Below are 22,030 nucleotides of genomic sequence, written 5' to 3' on the forward strand. Positions count from 1 at the left end.
TATTGGTAGAGAGATTCAGTTCCGGAGCCATGATGTCATGTTGCAACTATACAAAAAGCTACTGCGGCCTCACTTGGAATATTGTGTACAGTTCTGGTCTCCCCATTACAGGAAAGAATTAGAAGCATTGGAAAAGGTGCAGAGGAGATTTATCAGGATGGTCTGGTCTGGAGGGAAGGTCTTATGAGGAAAGGCTGAGAGACTTGGGTCTGTTCTCATTGAAGAGAAGAAGGCTAAGAGGGGATATAATAGAGACAAAATGATCAGAGGATTAGATAGGGTGGACAGTGAGAATCATTTTCCTTGGAAGATGACGTTGGCTTGTACAAGGGGGCATAGCTGCAAATTGAGGGGTGATATATTAAAGACAGATGTCAGAGGCAGGTTCCTTACTCAGTTCCTTACTAAGGGTGTGGAATGCCCTGCCTGCCAATGTAGTTAACTCAGCCACATCAGGGGCATTAAACTGTTTAAATGCTTGGATAAGCATATGGATGATGATGGGATAGTGTAGGGGGATGGGCTTAGATTGGTTCACAGGTCGGCACAACATCGAAGGCCGAAGGGCCTGTTCTGCACTGTATGTTCTTTTCCCGGCAATATTCTTTATAGTCACTCAACCCCAAATGTAGTATCAGTCCAATCTTAACTCTTTAATTTCTAATTAATTGACTCTTTCCGATTATGATGGCCTAGGTGTTTCCATCTAGCCTGGATAGTTCTCCCAAGCTAACAACTTCCACATACTTTCACAACTTGAAGATTTCCACAAACTGCCCTTATGTGAAGATGATTTATCTTTTTCTGAATTGAACCTACTTTGATCTTTAGTTTCGCCTGAGATCATAAAACTCAGCTTTATAAACATTCAGCAATTAACATCCCAGGTAATCAGAGTCATAGAGATGTACAGCATGGAAACATACCCTTCAGTACAATCCGTCCAAGCCGACCAGATATCCCAACCCAATCTAGTCCCATCTGCCAGCACCTGGCCCATATCCCTCCAAACCCTTCCTTTTCATATACCCATCCTGATGCCTTTGAAATGTTGCAATTGTACCAGCCTCCACCACATCCTCTGGCAGCTCATTCCATACATGTACCACCCTCTGTGTGAAAAAGTTGCCCCTTAGGTCTCTTTCATATCTTTCCCCTCTCACCCTAAACCTATGCCCTCTAGTTCTGGATTTGTCCACTCCAGGGAACAGACATTGTCTATTTATCCTATCCATGCCTCTCATGACTTTATGAACCTTTATAAGGTCACCACTCAGCTTCCGACACTCCAGGGAAAACAGCCCTGGCCTATACAACCTCTCCTTTTAGCTCAAATCCTCCAACCCTGGCAACATCCTTGTAAATCTTTTCTGAACCCTTTCAAGTTTCACAACATCCTTCCAATAGGAAGGAGACCAGAATTGCACGCAATATTCCAAAGGTGGCCCAATTGATGAACTGTACAGCCACAACATGACCTCCCAACTCCTGTACTCAGTATTCTGACCAATAAAGGAAAGCATACCAAACGCCTTCTTCACTATCCTATCTACCTGCGACCCACTTTCAAGGAGCTATGAACCTGCACTCCAAGGTCTCGTTGTTCAGCAACACTCCCTAGGACCTTATGTTAAGTGCATAAGAGCTGCTAAGATTTGTTTTCCCAAAATGCAGCACCTCACATTTATCAGAATTAAACTCCATTTGCCTCTTCTCAGCCCATTAGCCCATCTGATCAAGATCCTGTTGTAATCTGAGGTAACCTTCTTCACTGTCCAATTTTGGTGTCATCTGCAAACTTACTAACTGTACCTCTTACGTTCACATCCAAATTATTTATATAAATAATGAAAAGTAGTAGACCCAGCACCGATCCTTGTGGCACTCCAGTGGTCACAGGCCTCCAGTCTGGAAAACAATCCTCCACCACCACCCTCTGTCTTCTACCTTTGAGCCAGTTCTGTATCCAAATGATTAGAGATCAGATTAGATTCCCAAAAGTGTGGAAACAGGCCCTTTGGCCCAACAAATCCACACCAACCCTCCAAAGAGTAACCCACCCAGACCCATTTTGCTCTGACTAATGCACCTCACACTATGGGCAATTTAGCATGGCCAATTCACCTAACCTGCACACCTTTGGACTGTGGAAGGAAACCGGAGCACCCGGAGAAAACACACGCAGACGTGGGGAGATTGTGCAAACTCCACACAGTCGCCCGAGGCTGGAATCAAACCTGGGACCCTGTGAGGCAGAAGTGCTAACCACTGAGCCACCGTGCCCCACCCTAACACTAGTTCTCCCTGTATTCCATGAGATCAAATCTTGCTAACCGGTCTCCTATAGGGAACCTTCTCGAACTCCTTACTGAAGTCCATATAGATCATGTCTGCCGCTCTGCCCTCATCAATCCTCTTTGTTACTTCTTCAAAAATCTCAATCAAGTTTGTGAGATAGGACTTCTCATGCACAAAGCCATGTTGACTATCCCTAATCAGTCCTTGCCTTTCCAAATACATGTATATCCTGTCCCTCAGGATTCCCTCCAACAACTTGCCCACCACCCACGTCAGGCTCACTGGTCTATAGTTCCCACGTTTGTCCCTACGACCTTTCTTAAACAGTGGCACCACGTTAGCCAACCACCAGTCTTCCGGCATCTGAGCTGTGACTTTCGATGATACAAATATCTCAGCAAAAGGCCCAGGAATCACTTCCCTAGCTTCCCACAGACCTGCTCAATTGTTGGGAATTTATCTACTTTTATGTGTTTCAAGACATCCAGCACTTCCTCCTCCGTAATATGGACATTTTTCAAGATGTCATCATCTATTTCCCTACATTCTATATCTTCCATGTCCTTTTCCACAGTAAATACTGATGCAAACACTTGTTTAGTATCTCCCCCATCTCCCGAGGCTCCACACAAAGGCTGCCTTGCTGATCTTTGAGGGGCCTTATTCTCTCCCTCGTTAGCCTTTTGTCCTTAATGTATTTGTAAAAGCCCTTTGGATTCTCCTTAATTCTACCTGTCAAAGCTATCTCATGTCCCCGTTTTGCCCTCCTGATTTCCCTCTTAAGAATACTCCTACTGCCTTTATACTCTTGCAATGATTCACTCGATCTATCCTGTCTATACCTGACATATGCTTCCTTCTTAACCAAACCCTTAATTTCTTAATCATCCAGCATTCCCTATACCTACCAGCCTTTCCTTTCACCCTAACATACTTTCTCTGGATTCTTGTTATCTCATTTCTGAAGGCTTCCCATTTTCCAGCCATCCCTTTACCTGCGAACATCTGTCCCCAATCAGCTTTTGAAAGTTCTTGCCTAATACCATCACAATTGGCCTGTCTTCAACTTAGAACTTCAACTTTTAGATCTGGTCTATCCTTTTCCATCACTATTTTAAAACTAATAGAATTATAGTCGCTGGCCCCAAAGTGCTCCCCCACTGACACCTCAGTCACCTGCTCTGCCTTATTTCCCAAGAGTAGGTCAAGTTTTGCACCTTCTCTAGTAGGTACATCCACATAGAGTCATACAGATGTACAGCATGGAAACAGACCCTTTGTTCCAACCCATCCATGCCGACCAGATATTCTAACCTAATCTAGTCCCACCTGCCAGCACACGGCCCTTATCCCTCCAAACCCTTCCTATTTATATACCCATCCAAATGCCTCTTAAATGTTGCAATTGTACCAGCCTCCACCACATCCTTCACATACTGAATCAGAAACTCTTCTTGTACACACTTCACAAATTTCTCTCCATCCAAACCTTTAACACTACGGCAGTCCCAACATATGTTTGGAAAGTTACATCCCCTACAAAAATTACTTTATTATTCTTACAGATAGTTGGATCTCCTTACATGTTTGATTCTCAATTTCCCTCTGACTATTAGGGGGTCTATAATACAATCCCAATAAGGTGATCATCCCTTTTTATCTCTCAGTTCCACCCAAATAACTTCCCTGGATGTATTTCCAGGAATATCCTCCCTCAGTACAGCTGTAATACTATCCTTTATCAAAGACACCACTGCCCCTTCTCTCTTGCCTCCCTTTCTGTCCTTAATGCAGTATCTGTATCCTGGAACATTAAGCTGCCAGTCCTGCCCATCCCTGAGCCATGTTTCTGTAATTGCTATGATATCCCAGTCCCATGGTCCTAACCATATCCTGAATTCATCTGCCTTCCCTGTTAGGTCCCTTGCATTGAAATAAATGCAATTTAATTTATCAGTCCTACCTTGTTCTTTGCTTTGTCTCTGCCTGCCCTGACTGTTTGACTCGCTTCTGTTCTCAACTGTACCCATCTCATACTGATCTCTTTCTTCACCATCTCCCTGGTCCCAACCCCCACCTTAATAGTTTAAATCCTCCTGAGCAGCTCTAGCAAATTTCCCTACCAGTATATTAGTCCCCTTCCAATTTAGGTGCATTCCGTCCTTCTTGTACAGGTCACTTCTACCCCAAAAGAGTTTCCAATGATCCAAAAATGTGAATTCATTAACTGAGTCACAGTTATAGAGTTATAGTCATTAGAGATGTACAGCACGGAAACAGACCCTTCGGTCCAATTCATCTATGCTGACCAGATATCCTATATAAATCTAGTCCCATTTGCTAGCAATTGGCCCATTCCCTCAAAACCCTTCCTAATCATGTACCCACCCAGATGCCTTTTAAATGTTGTAATGCTACCAGCCTCCACCACTTCCTCTGGCAGATTATTTCCATACTTGTACCATCCTCTGCGTGAAAAAGTTGCCCCTTAGGTCTCTTTTAAATTTTTTCCTTCTCACCCTAAACAAATGCCCTCTAGTTCTGGATTCCCCCATCCCAGGGAAAGACCTTGTCTATTTTCCATATCCATGCCCCTCATGATTTTATAAACCTCTATAACGTCACCCCTCAGCCTCCAATCTCCAGAGAAAACAGCCCCAGCCTGTTCAGCCTCTCCCTGTAGCTCAAATCCTCCAACCCTGGCAACATCCTTGTGAATCTTTTCTGAACCCTTTCAAGTTTCACAACATCCTTCCGATAGGAGGGAATCCAGAATTGCACACAATATTCCAAAAGTGATCTAACCAATGTCCTGTACAGCCGCAACATGACCTCCCAACTACTATACTCACTCCTAGTTCCATCTATTCAACAACACGAGCCAGGACCCTCCTATGAATTGGATAAGCCCTGCCCTTGTTTGTTTTACCAAAATGCAATATCTCACATTTAACCAAAGTAAATTCCGTCTGCCACTCCTCAGCCCTATGACTGGTGACAGCTTTGTACAGTTCTGTCAAAGGAGCCTTGCTGAGTTACTGCAGTGCATTTTATAGGTGTATAGACTGTTTCCACGTGCATCAGCAAAGAAGGGAGTTGGAATCAAGTGGGCTTTTTTTCCTGGACAGTGTCAAGTTTCTCGAGTATTGTTGGGACTGAACCCATCCAGGCAAGTGAAGAGTGTCCCATCACAATTCTGACTTGTGTCTTGTGTCCAGCCATTAGGGAGACAGTTATTCACCGCAGTATTCTGGAGGAAAGGTAATTGTTTAAACTGTTTAAGATTATTGGATCTCAAACAGCACCCTGACGAGCCCAATCATTTCCTGGAACTGAAATGACTGGTCTCTAACAATCACAACCATTTTTTCTTTGTGCCAGTTATGACTTCAAATCACAAGAGTTTTACCCTGACCCTCAGACTCCAGCTTTGCTCGGATTCCTCGAAGTCATACTCAGTTCAATGCCGCCTTAATGTTAAAGACAGTCACTCTCACATCCCTCTGGAGATCAGTTTCTTTGCCCATGTTTGAACCAAGGCTGTAACGAGGTCAGGATTCAAGTGCCTGTTGTGAAAGTCAAACTGATTATCAGGAAGCAGATTATTCCTTTGCAAGGGCCACATGAGAAAAACCCCTTCCATCACTTTGTTCATGGTCAAGAGTCAACTTACAGGGCAGTAATTGGCCAGCTTTCCTGCTTTGTGACAAACTGGGTAGTTTTCCACATTGTTGTGTAGATGCCAGTGCTGTATTGTAACAGCTTGACTAGGGGTGCAGCAATTTCTGAAGAACGAGTCATAGAATTATACAGAATCAAAACAGACCTTTAGATCCAACTTGACTGTGCTGACCACATCCTATACTGATCCAGTCCCATTTATCAGCATTTGATCGATATTCCTCTGAACCCTTCCTACTCAAGTATCCTTCCAGATGCCTTTTAATGTTATAATTGTACCAACCTCCACCACTTCCTCTGGCAGCTCATTCCATATATGCACCACCCACTACGTGAAGAATTTGTTCCTCAGGTCCCCTTTAAATCTTCTCCCTCTCACCTTAAACCTATACTCTCTAACTTTGGATTCCCTGACCCTAGTAAAAGACGTTAGCTATTCACTCTATCCATGCCCCTGATGATTTTATGAACCTCCATAAAGGTCATCCCTCAGCCTCCAGCACTCCAAGGAAAAAGGCCCCAGCCTATTCAGCCTCTCCCTGTGGCTCAAACCCTCCAACCTTGGCAACATCCTTGTAAATCTTTTCTGAACCCTTTCAAGTTTCACAACATCCTTTCCATAGCAGGGAGGTCGGAATTAAACATATTATTCTGAAAGTGGCCTCACCAATGTCCTGTACAGCCACAACATGACATCCCAATTCTATACTCAATGTACTGACAAATAAAGACAAGTGTGCCAAATACCTTCTTCACCATCCTGTCTACCTGTGACTCCACTTTCAAGGGACTATGCACCTGCACCCCAGGTCTCTTTGTTCAGCAACATTCCCTGGAGCCCTATCATTAATTGTACTGTACTGTACTGCCCTGATTTGCCTTACCAAAATGCAACACCTTCAGTACCATTATCAGAAAGTTATCAGAGCCTATCACCTTTGCAGTATCAATTGTCTTCAGCAGTATTGTGGAGTGAATTAACTGTTTGACTGCTGGGGCTGTCAGGAGGAAGTTGAGATGGATCACCCAACTGGCACTTCTGATGGAAGATTGTTGCAAAGTCTCCAGTCTTGTCTTTTGCACTGATGCGCTGGGCTCCCTTGTTATTGATGGAGATAGTTGAGGAGCCTCAATGTCCAGTTGGTTGCTTTTACCTACCTTTATTCATGACTGGACGGGGTAGAGCTTAGATCCAATTCATTGATTGTGGGATTGTTTAGGCCTGTCGCATGCTGCTTTATTGGCGTTCATGCAAATACTCCTGTGTTGTAGATAAAACAGATTAACACCTCAGTTTTAGGTATCTCTGTTGTTGTTCCTGGCATGTGCTCCTGCAATCTGCATTGAACAAAGATTGATTTCCCAACTTCCTGGTAATGGCAGAGCCTGGAATAACCCAGGCCATGAGGTTACACAGTGTAGTTGAAAATAATTCTGCTGCTGACGATAGCCTACTGTGCCTCAGTTTTAAGTTCCTAGATCTGTTCAACATCTATCCTGTTTAGCATAGCAGTACTGTCACGATAGAGGATATCCTCAATATGAAGATGGGTTTCATCTCACAATGGTGAGGATGAGGTCAGGTAGATTTTTCCTTCTTGTTGGTTCCCTCATCACCTGCTGCAGATAGTCTAGCAGCTTTGTCCCTTTAGGACTCAGCTGACTTAGTCAGTAGTAGTGGTGGCATTCTTGGTGATGGACATTGAGATCCTCACACTCAAACTATATTCTGTGCCCTTGCCGCCCTCAATGCTTCCTCCAATTAGGTTTCAACATAAGGATTACTACCTTGGAAATATATTTTCATTTCTTCATCATCGCTGGGTCAAAATATTGCAGATCTCTACCTAACAGCATAGCACATGCAACAACATGAGATGGACACTAGCAGGCCAAGAATGTTAATCAGCACCACCTTCTCAAAGATACTTAAAGATAGGCAAGGAATGCTGTCCTTGCCAGTAATGACCACATTCCATGAAAACAGCAAAGGACTTGTATTTATATTGCGTCTTTCTCAAAATAAAAGGCCCCCCCAAAGCAGCCCCTGAAGTACTACCATTGGAATGCAGCTACATTCTTGTGATGTGGGAAATGGGACAGTGTGTGTGCACACAGCAAACTCTCCGACAGTAATGTGTTAGAAAGGACAGTGTCAGTTTGGGTGTTGGTATTGCAAGGTTCATATCCCGTGAGATCACACATACAATAGCTAATGGGAGGAGGAGATCTGGCGTAGAAAATGAAATCTTCAGAACAAGTCTTTGTTTACTGTTCCAAAACCTGCTACACAACTATTTCTGACAGAATCACTGATATAGTAACATAGAATTAAACAATACAAAGCAATTCAGCTCACGACATTCGAAATCAAGGTGAAAATAATCATCACTTCATTATTATACAAACTAATGTGACTCTTCTGGTCTGTTTCCCATTTACTGCACTTTATTAAAAGAGTTTCCTTAAAATTGTCAGGATTGAAATTTGGAGATGGACTTTTGCAGAGTTTGTTGCTCCTGACACACACTGATTCCCATTTGAGTGTTGGGGTCTTTGAACATCTGCATACCTATCTGGATTGTTAGTTACCATTCTCATTGTCATGCACAGAGCAGCAGATTGTGGTTCTTGGCCCAGATGGTACATCATACTGGAGAGAAACTGGTCTATGGTAGTATTCTCTGAAATATGCTTCAAAATTCAGGCCCAAATTTCCTGGCAAGTTGGAGCATCAAATGAAAAATATATTGGCCTGAATTTCCTGGAAAGTGAAATTGCATTGGAAGCATTTTTCACTTGAGTGTCAGTTAGCTCAGTTGGCTGGATGACTGGATTGTGGTGCAGCGTAACACCAACAGTATGGGTACAATTCCTGTACTGGCTGAGGTTACCATGAAGGACTCTCCTTCTCAACCTCTCCCATTGCCTGAGGCACGGTGACCCTCAGGTTAAACTATTAATGAGAGAGCAGCCCTATGGTCTGGTTGGACTATGGTGACTTTACCTTACTGACCTGTCCAAGAGTCCAAGGGATGAGAATTCCATGAAACACATCCATATCCTTGTTTCATTTTCATCATGATGGGTTGTAGTGAGCAATTAAATGTCTCAGCTCCGCTTCCACGTGCCACGGCTAGAACTGCTGTGCTCTGATACTGATTGAAGGAATTAAGAACATGTTAACAATAATTTTGCAAGAACAGCCATTCTTTCACGAATTCCCTGTTTTCTTCTCCTCGAGTGGATCTCCAGTAGGGTGCCCCACCCTGTCTCTCCAAACACTTCAAGGTACAGAAATGGCCCAAAGTATCCACATAGGCACTCAGGAATTAGTTGCTAGCATTAGTCAACCCCGTTAGAGAGTGTTTTCTTTTAAATTTCCTTTCTGCATGTGGGTAACATTAGCAATTTTATTCCACCTCTCTGGGTTGGCCTGGCGATGGGTCTCATCAGCAATTCTAATAACTTGCTCAGCCATGTCTGGAGACACTAAGGGTCGAGTACAGGAAAGAATAGGTCGCCTTCATTGCAAGGTATTACAACTGGTCAGTATTCTCTTAAGGTTAACATTCAGTCTCAGCTGGCAGTTAGGAAGGCAAATGCAATGTTAGTATTCACTTTAAGAGGCCCAGAATACAAAAGCAGGGATGAACTACTGAGGCTGCATAAGGCTCTGGTCAGATCGCATTTGGAATACTGTGAAGCAGTTTTGGGCTCCGTATCTAGGGAAAGATATGTTGGCATATGAGATTGAAACTTACAGAGTACTCAAAGGCCTTGATAGAGTGGATGTGGACACAATGTTTCCACTAGCAGGAAAGCCTACGGCCCAAGGGCACAGCCTCAGAGTGAAGGGTGGATCCTTTAGAACTGAGATGAGGCGGAATTTCTTCAGGCCGAGGGTGGTGAATCTCTGGAACTCATCGCTGCACAAGGCTGTGGAGGCCAATTCATTGACTATATTTAAGACAGAGAGAGATAGGTTCTTGATTAGTGAGGAGATCAAGAGTTATGGGAAGAAGACAGGAGAATGGGGTTGAGAAACATCAACCATGATTGAGTGGTGAGGCAGACTCGATGGGCCAAATGGCCTAATTCTGCTCCTATATCTATGGTCTGCTTTGATATAATACCGTTGACGACCTGTGGGCATCTCAGAGCACTTTATAGTTGATGAAGGACTATATTTTAAAGCATTGTCACTGTTGTAGTTCAGGCAGTACAGTGGCACAGTGGTTAGCGCTGCTGCCTCACAGTGCCAGAGACCCCGGTTCAATTCCCACCTCGGGCAACTGTCTGTGTGGAGTTTGCACATTCTCCCTGTGTCTGCGTGTGTTTCCTCTGGGATTTGGATATGCTAAATTGCCCATAGTGTTAGGTGTAGGGAATGGGTCTGGGTGATTAGATTAGATTACTTACAGTGTGGAAACAGGCCCTTCGGCCCAACAAGTCCACACCGACCCGCAACCCACCCATTCCCCTACATTTACCCCTTTACCTAACACTACGGGCAATTTAGCATGGCCAATTCACCTAACCTGCACATCTTTGGACTGTGGGAGGAAACCGGAGCACCCGGAGGAAACCAATGCAGACACGGGGAGAACGTGCAAACTCCAGTCAGTCGCCTGAGGCGGGAATTGAACCCAAGTCTCTGGCGCTGTGAGGCAGCAGTGCTAACTGCTGTGCCACCGTGCCGCCCACCGGGTAGGTTGCTCTTCGGAGGGTCGGTATGGACTTGTTGGGCCAAAGGGCCTGTTTCCACACTGTAAGTAATCTAAAAAAAAGGTAAAATTGACGTTGCTTGAAGGACAAACATAGACCTGGGATCTGTTATTTCATCTGAGGAGACTTGTAAGATCTTGTCTCACCCAAAATGATGTATCACCAATAGTGTAATACTTCCTCAGTACTGGAGAGTCAGTCTAGATTCTGTGTTGAATCAATGGAATGTGTATTGAACTCATCACCTCCAAGTTGAGAATGCTCCCTCTGAGACATGGCTGATGCACCCACACCTTATTGCATGTTGCCATCTTCACTGACACAATTTTCTAAAATCCTCAACTTCACACCATTACACAATAGGAATGAAGGGTTGGAAGGAGGTCATTGATTACTCCCTTCTCAAGGTGAATTTATATTGACAACAAACCTGGCCACATCCTGAGAACATTTTTAAGCTCACTGGCTCTAGAAATGACAGTTGGAAATTAGGAACAGGGACACTCCTAATTGATCCCAAAATGCAACAAAATGTGATAACACAATGCTTCTGTCAGTCTCACTGGTCCATGAAGTTGTGTAGTAATTCCTGAAAGATGAGAGTAAATTTCTTCACCTCAATGATCTCACTTATCTGCAAAAGGATACAACATCCCCAGTGGGTGAATGACGTGGAAGAGTCCGCACAATGGAGGACAGCATACTATCCCAGGATGCAGTTCCCCTAAGGACAACAAAGAGAGTGACAATAATTGGACCAGCAGTATGTGGTTAATCTAGACTGTCATGGAGCCAATTCTAAGGGGATTAAATATTTGAAAGGAGGAGGAGGAAAGACTATTTAGCTAATTGATCCCTGTTCAATATCAAAACTACCCCATTTTATCAAATTTACTTTGGAGAAATGGGACCTCAATTTAATGTCTCATTTAAAAAGTAACAGCTTTGTTGGGGCAACACTTTCTCCACATCGATAATCGATTTAGTTGTGGTTTGAACTATAACCTATTACCTCAGAAACAAGGTAAAGTTGATACATTGGGACCTGTTTGACCTGAAGACTCTTACACTCAGTTTTCATGCTATTCTGACAGCTGGCTAATGAGATTATAAATCAGAACATGAGCATTTAACAGCCTTGCTATTTAAGATATGAACTGCTTATTGAGTGTTATTCCACACTCCCAGTTATGCAGGTCAGCTATGCAAAGTTACAAAGTTGTATCTTTATCAAGAAAACACCAGCTACTTAATGGAGTGACCATGGACACCATGGTAATATTTGCACTTCTGAAACAGAAAACTGGTTTGGGGCTAACGCCAGAAAACACACAAGTGGAGAACTGGCTTCAAGTAATGGCTTCTCGTGCAAAAGCTACAACTGTGTTCAACTGATTCAGGTATTACCTTCCCCTATTAGATCATAAAGGGCTGCTGGGGTTCTTCAATGTTGCTTACACCTCGGCAAAGTGATGGTACTCAACACCATCTCAGCTATGATGCCTAAGATATGACTCAAGAGTTTCATGCGGGTTACCTAAGGAAGCTTTATAAGACTATGAAAGGTAAGCTGTTTCAATCTGCTCCACCATTCAATTGGATCATGACCATCCTTACGTCCACTTTCCTGCCCTTTCCTCATAATGCTTATTTCCTCCACTCTGGATATAATCCAATCTGTACATGCCTGCGTGTATTTGCCGAGACAGTGTCGAGGGAACTTTATTCCATGTCTAACCCATGCTAGGCATGCCATCAGAGTGCTGTATGCAGCTGATAAACTCAAAATTCTCAGCAGTTCCGAGTCTGACACACTGATTCGAAACATTCTACAGCTAATTCAAATTTTCACTGAGGTGTCCTTAACCCATCAATTAGCCATATTGATGATTGGAAGGAGAAAGTGAGGACTGCAGATGCTGGAGACCAGAGCTGAAAAATGGGTTGCTGGAAAAGCATAGCAGGTCAGGCAGCATCCTGATGATTGGACCCATGAGAACCAGGTCAGCCTCCTACCTCCGGTTCACCTGGCTTGTATATAGGAACTTGGTAGTTGGCACGGGACAGACAGTTCTCAACAGCTCCCAAGGCTCCAGACCAATGCTGACAGCACTTCAAATAAAAAAAACACACAAACTAGTTAGACAGTGAAACAAATCAACTCATGATGCTTGTGACACTTCTGCAAAAGAAAGCCTGAAATCATGGTTGAACATTATGCATTGTAGAGCCAGGTTCAAAAAGGTCCATGTGCAGAATTACCACTGGGATGACTAGGTGGGTTCAGGTCAGAGACCCTTGGGCCCATTATAGGTTTCATTGTGTCTAGATTAAAGCTACCGAGTCCAACCCCTACTCCAACTCTCCTGCTGAGATGAGAAATTAAGAATTCAACATTTAGCCTCTTGCAGATGGTTATCCAGTGACCCTGATATTCAACTGGTATCATGGGAGACTGTCTTCAAATGGGTTGAAAGGTCATTTTCAGCAGAAGCCTTTTAACAAGCCCTACTGAGAAACTGTGTGTAAGGAGAAGAAAGGACTTGAACAGTCCGTTAGTTAGTCAAAATTCATTGCTTGCCCGTGAGTATGAACTGGTCATTTGGGAGGGATACCAGAGAGCTTCCAGAGTAACCAAACTAAACCCAGTAAGAGTCTTCACTTATGTTAGCAGAGCAAGAGAAAAATAGCATAGAAACATAGAAAATGCATGGTGGCTCAGTGGTTAGCACTGCTCCCTCACAGCACCAGGGACCTGGGTTCAATTCCAGCCTTGGGCGACTGTCCGTGTGGAATTTGCACATTCGCCGTGTGTTTCCTCCCACGATCCAAAGATATGCAGGTTAGGTGAATTGGCCGTGTTAAATTACCCATCGTGTTCAGGGATGTGTTGGTTAGGTGCATTAGTCAGGGGTAAACGTAGGAGAATAGGTTTGGGTGGTTTACTCTTCGGAGGGTCAGTGTGGACTTATTGGGCCGAAGGGCCTGTTCCTACACTGTCTGGATTCTATGATCTATTCTATATTTAATAAAAGGCGAAGGAGTACACTGTCTGGCCCTTCGAGCCAATTCTGTCATTCAACATGATAATGGCTGATCATCCAACTCATAATCCTGTTTCCACTTTCTCCGCTTGGACCTTGATCCCTTTTGCCCTGAGGACTATATCGAGATTTAACTCCTGCTTGGAAACACTTTGACCTCAAGTGCTTTCTGTCACAGAATTCCACAGGCTCATCACTCTCTGGGTAAGGAAATTTCTTCTTATCTCTGTCTTAAATGGCCACATCATATCCTTAGGTTGTGACCCCTGGTCTGGAATCCCTGGTATTGGAAACATTCTTTCTGCCTTCGTCCTGTATGATTCTGTTTGAATTTACCAGTTTTTTAAAAAACATTTTTATCAAATTTTATTCCCACCTCATTTAACTAGGCTGCAGTGAACATAGTCCAAACCAAGACAGAGATGGGTACTGCAGATGCTGGAGATTAGAGTCAAGATTAGAGTATTGCTGGAAAAGTACAACAGGTCAGGCAGCATCCAAGGAGCAGGAAAATCAAGGACCCTGATGAAGGGCTTTTGCCCGAAATGTTGATTTTCTTGCTCGTCGGATGCTGCCTGACCTGCTGTGCTTTTCCAGCACCACTCTAATCACAGTCCAAACCAATCCAGTCTCTCTTCATATGTCAGTCCTGTTGCCCCAGGAATCAGTTTGGTAAACTTTCATTTCATTTCCTCCATAGCCAAACATCCTTCCTCAGATAAGGGACCGGAACCCCATACTCCTGGTGTGCTCTCACCAAGCCTCAGTACAATTGCAGTAAGACATTCCTGGCCCTGTACTTGAATCCTCTCACTAATAAGGCCAGCATACCACTTGCCATGTTCATCTTACCTTCAGCGACTGGTGGGCAAGACACGCAGGTTTTGTTGCACCTTCCCCTTTCTCAATCTATCACCATTCAGTTAATAATCTGTATTCCTGTTTTTGCTAACTCACACTTATCTACGTTATACTTCATGCATTTGTCCACTCACTCAATTTGTCCAAATCACACTGAAGTATATTTGCATTTTCCTCACAGTTCACCCTTCCACTCAGCCTTGCATCATCTGAAAACTTGGAAATATTACATTTAGATCCTTTATCTAAATTATTAACAAATACTGTGAATAGCTGAGGTCCAAGCACTGAACCATGCAGGACTCCTTTTGTCACTGGCTGCCACTCAGAGAAAAACTTGCTTATACCTACTCATCGTTTCCTTCTATTCAGCTGAGAACTCCACCCAATCCTATGTGCCTTAATTTTACATTAAAATTTTATATTAGCATAAGCATTAGCATGAAGTAACCACTCGAAGTCAGAGAGTGGTGGTAGATGGTAAATATTCAGCCTGGAGCCCAGTTACAAGTGGAGTTCCGCAGGGATCAGTTCTGGGTCCTCTGCTGTTTGTAATTTTTATTAATGACTTGGAAGAGGGAGTCGAAGTGTGGGTCAGTAAATTTGCAGACGATACGAAGATAGGTGGAGTTGTGGACAGTGAGGAGGGCTGTTGTCGGCTGCAAAGGGACTTAGATATGATGCAGAGCTGGGCTGAGGAGTGGCAGATGGAGTTCAACCCTGTCAAGTGTGAGGTTGTCCATTTTGGAAGGACAAATAAGAATGCGGCATACAGGGTTAATGGTAGGGTTCTTAGTAAGGTGGAGGAGCAGAGGGATCTTGGGGTCTATGTTTATAGATCTTTGAAAGTTGCCACTCAGGTGGATAGAGCTTGTAAGAAGGCCTATGGTGTATTAGCGTTCATTAGCAGAGGGATTGAATTCAAGAGTCGTGAAGTGATGTTGCAGCTGTATAGGACCTTGGTAAGGCCACATTTGGAGTACTGTGTGCAGTTCTGGTCGCCTCATTTTAGGAAAGATGTGGAAGTTTTGGAGAGAGTGCAGAGGAGGTTTACCAGGATGTTACCTGGAATGGAGAATAGGTCATATGAGGATAGGTTGAGAGTGCTAGGCCTTTTCTCGTTGGAACGGCGAAGGATGAGGGCTGACTTGATAGAGGTTTATAAGATGATCAGGGGAATAGATAGAATAGACAGTCAGAGACTTTTTCCCCAGATACAACAGAGTGTTACAAGGGGACATAAATTTAAGGTGAAGGATGGATGGTATAGGGGGGTTGTCAAGGGGTGGGTCTTTACCCAGAGAGTGGTGGGGGCATGGAATGCGCTGCCTGTGGGAGTGACAGAGTCAGAATCATTGGTGACCTTTAAGCAGCAATTGGATAGGTACATGGATAGGTGCTTAAGCTAGGACAAATGTTCGGCACAACATCGTGGGCCGAAGGGCCTGTTCTGTGCTGTATCGTTCTATGTTCTATGTTAAGGGATGGGACATTATCAAAAGCCTTCTAAAGTCCAAAACAAAATACGTCAACCAGCTGCCCTTTGTCAACTCCCCTAGCTACATCCTTGAAAATGTGGACTCTGTCTGATCCTGTCACTGTTTATAAGTGCTATCCTTTTCACAGTGAGGGAAAATTATAATCTTAACTTTTCAAACTGTATTTGATTGTCACTCACTGTGTTTGTCCTTTCAGAGTTGTATTAATTAAATTGATGGAGATCAAGGGTTGGACAAAGCAGATAGAAACAGGAAATGATTGGGTGATCCAGACTGAGGGAACAAAGAAGATTAAACATAAGAGATTTAAGGTAGAGAGCAGAAGGATTTTCTTTAGAATAGAGGGTTTGAGTCAGTAGTTTAAAAGGGAGAATATTAGTACCAAGAATAGGTTAGATGGGTTGTTGAAGGACACGAATTTTGGAAGAGAGTAATCATACAGATGAGGATTACAGCTTGTGTGGAGGAAAAACAGATCGGACCAAATAGCATTGTCCTTTTTGTAAATCTCATGTAATTCTGGGGCCTGGCTGGGTTTATGTCCCTCAGGAAGGTTTAGCTTGCTAGCGTCCTCTCATTCCACCTACTCTCCTGAAGAACTTAAGCTTTCACTGTTGTGCATTCCCACAGATACTTTTGCAAAATTAGCAGTTGGCCAACAGTCATTGTCTGAGAGTGGGCAGTGAATGTTAGAAAGCTGTTCGACCACGTGGGCTGAGAATGTGCAGACAATGCCAGGAACAGCTGTAATCAATGTGTACAGAGGATAATGACACATTCCCAGGGAACCGTGGGTGGCACGGTGGCACAGTGGTTAGCACTGCTGCCTCACAGCGCCAGAGACCCGGGTTCAATTCCTGCCTCAGGCGACTGTTTGTGTGGAGTTTGCACATTCTCCCCGTGTCTGCGTGGGTTTCCTCCGGGTGCTCCGGTTTCCTTCCACAGTCTAACATGTGCAGGTTAGGTGAATTGGCCATGCTAAATTTCCCATAGTGTTAGGTGCAGGGTAAATGTAGGGGAATGGGTGTGGGTGGGTGCACTTCGGCGGGTCGGTGTGGACTTGTTGGGCCGAAGGGCCTGTTTCCACGCTGTAAGTAATCTAATCTAATCAAAGTACAAACACATTGAGAAGCCCTAGAATGTAGCTCCTAGAAGTAGACCATTCCTCCCTTCAGCCTGTTCTGTCATTCAATAACAACATGGCTGATCTAGTTGTGGTTTCAACTATACTTTCCTCAGCCCCCAAAGCCCTTGACTCCCTTGTTTATCAAAAAATGATCTAAATCAGCCCTGAATAAATTCAATGATCCAGCTTCAACTGTTTCCTGGGGAAGAGAATTCCACAGACTAACCACCTCCAGAGAAAAAAACATTCTCCTACTCTGTTGTATAAAGTAGATCTTCATTTTTAAACTCCACTCCCTAATTCCAGCCTTCCCCACAGAGATGAAACATCCCTCCATTATCCAGTCCCCAAAGCAGATAATATGTTTCAGCAAAATCACTTATTTTTCTGCTAAATCCCAACGAGAATGGGACCAACCTTTTCAACTTTTCCTCATGAAATAAACGCTGCATTCCAGGAATGAGTCAAGGTAACCTTCCCTAAACTGCATCTAGCACATTTATATCCTATTTTAACCAAGCAGGCTTAATCTGTACACGGTGCTTCAGATGTGGTCTCACCAAGGCCGTGTGATAACCTTTGCAATCAACACCACATTACATTTACTGGATTAGTGGTGCTGGAAGAGCACAGCAGTTCAGGCAGCATCCAACGAGCAGCGAAATCGACGTTTCGGGCACATTACATTTGCCTTTCCTGTCACTTGCAGCTGCAAACTAACATTTTTTAGCAGTATGTACCGGGACACTCAGATCCCTCTATACCTCAGAGTTCTGCAATTTCCCTCCATTTAAATCATACACTGCTTTATTGTACTTTCTGCCAATGTGGTTACATTCACATTTTCCCACTTTATATTCCCTTTGCATATATATACAGTAAATAGTTCTGGCCCTTGTACTTAATCCTATGGCCCCACTGATCACAACTTGCTGACCTGAAAAAGGCCCACTTATCCTTTTTCTTGCCTCTTGGTGGCTGACCAATGTCAATGCTGATATGTTACTCCCGATTTTTGTAGTAGCCTTTGATGTGGCCCCATTTTGTAAATTCCAAGTACACCACATCTACAGGTTCCCCTTTGTGCATTTTGCTGCTTACTTCCTCAGATAAATCTACATCAATCAGTTACAACTGATTCCCATTTCACAAAATCATGTTGGCTCAACTTATCCAAAATTATGATATTTCAAATATCAAGTTATAATCTCCTCAATAGTTTCTGGCAATTATTCTACTACAGATTTTAGGCTCACGCTGTCCTGTTTTCAGTCTCCACCTCCCTTAAATAAAGTTGTTATGTTTATTAAAAACCGAAAGAACTGTGGATACTGTAAATCAGAAACAAAAACAGAAGTTGCAGGTAAAGCTCAGCAGGTCTGGCAGCATCTGTGAAGAGAAATCAAAGTTAATGTTTCGGGGCCGGTGACCCTTCCTCAGAACTGTTACATTTATTATGTTCCAATTCACCTGGGACTCCTCCAGAATATACTTTGGAAGACTTATCAATGCCTTTGCTAAATCTGCAGCCACTTAGTTAAAGATGCTCAGATGGAGGTCATCAGGTCACAGTTTAGATCTAATAATTTCTCCAGTGTCTTTTCCCTGCTGATGGGATTTGATAATTCACTGGGAGTGGGAATTCAATGTGGTGGGGAAGGAGCTGCTTTTAACTCTTGTAGTGGTTTGCAGAAGATTGAACCAGTAAGTGTTTGAAACGCGGAACACATGGACATTTTTAAACAACCTGTCCAGGGATGTTATGACATGTCCCTGGAGCAGGTAGGACTTAAATTCAGATTTCCTGGCTCAGAGGTAGGGACAATATTACTATGTCACAAGAGGCTTCGGAGTTATTTTAATGAACATAGAGTCACAGAGATGTACATCATGGAAACAGACCCTTTGGTCCAACCAGTCCATGCCGAACAGATATCCCATCTCAATCTAGTCCCACCTGCCAGCACCCGGCCCATAACCCTCCAAACCCTCCCTATTCATATACCCATACAAATGCCTCTTAAATGTTGCAATTGTACCAGCCTCCACCACTTCCTCTGGCAGTACCACCCTCTGCGTGAAAAAGTTGCCCCTTAGGTCCCTTTTATATCTTTCCCTCTCACCCTAAATCCTGTGCCCTCTAGTTCTGAACTCCCCAACCCCAGGGAAAAGACTTTGCCTATTTACCCTATCCATCCACTTGTCACCCCTCAGCCTCCAACACTCCAGGGATAACAGCCCCAGCCTGTTCAGCCTCTCCCTATAACTCAAATCCTCCAACTCTGGCAACATCTTTGTAAATCGTCTCTGAACCATTTCAAGTTTCACAATATCTTTCCGATAGGAAGGAGACCAGAATTGCACACAATATTCCAACAGTGGCCTAACCAATGTCCTGTACAGCCGCAACATGACCTCCCAACTCCTGTACTCAATACTCTGACCAATAAAGGAAAGCATACCAAACGCCTTCTTCACTATCCTATCTACCTGCGATTCCACTTTCAAGGAACTATGAACCTGCACTCCAAGGTCTCTTTGTTCAGCAACACTCCCTAGGACCTTACCATTAAGTGTATAAGTCCTGCTAATATTTGCTTTCCCAAAATGCAGCACCTCACATTTATCTGAATTAAACTCCATCTCAGCCCATTGGCCCATCTGGTCAAGATCCTGTTGTAATGTAAGGTAACCCTCTTCGCTGTCCACTACACCTCCAATTTTGGTGTCATCTGCAAACTTACTAACCATACCTCTTATGTTCGCATCTAAATCATTTATGTAAATGACTAAAGGTAGAGGGCCTAGCACCGATCCTTGTGGCACTCCACTGGTCACAGGCCTCCAGTCTGAAAAACAACCCCACACCACCACCCTGTGTCTTCTACCTTTGCGCCAGTTCTGTATCCAAATGGCTAGTTCTCCCTGTATTCCGTGAGATCTAATCTTGTTAATCAGTCTCCCATGGGGAACCTTGTCGAACGCCTTACTGAAGTCAATATAGATCACATCCTGCTCTGCCCTCATCAGTCCTCTTTGTTACTTCTTCAAAAATCTTAATTAAGTTTGTGAGACATGATTTCCCATGCACAAAGCCATGTTGACTAACCTAATCAGTCCTTGCCTTTCCAGATACATGTACATCCTGTCCCTCAGGATTCCCTCCAACAACTTGCCCACCACCGAGGTCAGGCTCACCAGTCTATAGTTCCCTGGCTTGTCCTTATCACCTTTCTTAAACAGTGGCACCACGTTAACCAACCTACAAGCTTCCGGCACCTCACCTGTGACTATCGATGATACAAATATCTCAGTAAGAGGCCCAGCAATCACTTCTCCAGCTTCCCACAGAGTTCTAGGAAACCATCTATTTCCCTACATTATATATCTTCCATATCTTTTTCCACAGTAAATGCTGATGCAAAATACTCGTTTTGTATCTCCCCCATTTTCTGCGGCTCCACGCAAAGGCCACCTTCCTGATCTTTGAGGGGCCCTATTCTCTCCCTAGTTACCCTTTTGTCCTTAATGTATTTATAAAATCCCTTTGGATTTTCCTTAACTCTATTTGCCAAAGCTATCTCATGTCCCCTTTTTGCCCTCCTGATTTCCCTCTTAAGTATACTCCTACTGCCTTTATACTCTTCTAAGGATTCACTCGATCCTTACTATACCTGACATATGCTTCCTTCTTTTTCTTAACCAAACCCTCAATTTCTTTAGACATCCAGCATTCCCTATACCCACCAGCCTTCCCTTTCACCCTAACAGGAATATACTTTCTCTGGATTCTCGTTATCTCATTTCTGAAGGCTTCCCATTTTCCAGCCGTCCCTTTACCTGCAAACGTGTGCCCCGAATTAGCTTTCGAAAGTTCTTGCCTAATACCGTCAAAATTGGCCTTTCTCCAATTTAGAACTTCAACTTTTAGATCCGGTCTATCCTTTTCCAACACTATTTTAAATCTAATAGAATTATGGTTACTGGCCCCAAAGTGCTCCCCCACTGACACCTCAGTCACCTGCCCTGCCTTATTTCTCAAGAGTAGGACAAGCTTTGCACCTTCTCTAGTCGGTACATCCACATACTGAATCAAGAAATGTTCTTGTACACACTTAACAAATTCCTCTCCATCTAAACCTTTAACACTACGGACATGATTAGGAACGTGTCACCAATACTTTGTTGGAATAATAATGTGGAGGTTGGTTTGTTCATTTGGCTGAACAGTGGTTCAATTCCAATTACCAGCTGAGGTTACTGTGAAGGGCTCTCCACCTCAACCACTCCCATCACCCGGTGGTGATTCTAAGGTTAAACTATCTTCAGTCAATTTCTCTCTAATGAGAGAGCAGCCCTAAGGTCTGATAAGACAATGGTGACTTCACCTTTACTAGGAATAATAATTTAAACATCTTAACTGGTTAAAATGACTAAATAAACCAAGCCGATTAATTATATCCAATTTCCAATAATTAAAAGTATTAATTAATTGAAATTGAAATTAATTAATGGACACAGCAGTACGAGGGGTGTGCTGCATCTGAAACATTTGGGAGTTTGTGGGATGTTTGGTGATTGGTAACTGCATCTGCAATAAGTGTTAGCAACTTAAGGAACTTTGTCTCAGACGTACTAGTTCAGACTTGGTGATAAACATGGGAGGTTGAATGTTACCTCACACCTTCACATAATCACACCCATTAGATTAGACAGTGGCTTTAGACCCAGTTAGTGATCAGGAACCAGTGGATGTGATGGAAAGGAGAACTCAGATGAATGGTGGTGGAAAG

At 43.6% G+C, this 22,030-nt stretch overlaps 1 protein-coding gene across 2 annotated transcripts in view; it reads right to left on the reverse strand.

The window, feature by feature from the left end:
• Positions 1 to 22,030, reverse strand: part of LOC140477015 (tubulin delta chain-like) — an 82,142-nt gene that overhangs the window by 4,582 nt on the left and 55,530 nt on the right. Inside the window, exons 8-10 of one of the 2 annotated variants that reach the window (XM_072570116.1) lie at positions 12,724 to 12,819; positions 11,356 to 11,431; positions 8,996 to 9,137 (exon numbers count right to left, since the gene is read on the reverse strand). In XM_072570116.1, coding sequence (XP_072426217.1) covers positions 8,996 to 9,137; positions 11,356 to 11,431; positions 12,724 to 12,819 — 314 coding nt within the window. Of the gene's footprint in view, positions 1 to 8,986; positions 9,138 to 11,355; positions 11,432 to 12,723; positions 12,820 to 22,030 lie in introns of both variants that reach the window. The other variant, XM_072570117.1, reaches the window with a different exon arrangement.

The sequence above is a fragment of the Chiloscyllium punctatum genome, chromosome 5, assembly GCF_047496795.1.
Source record: "Chiloscyllium punctatum isolate Juve2018m chromosome 5, sChiPun1.3, whole genome shotgun sequence".
In the NCBI taxonomy this organism is placed as follows: Eukaryota; Metazoa; Chordata; class Chondrichthyes; order Orectolobiformes; family Hemiscylliidae; genus Chiloscyllium; species Chiloscyllium punctatum.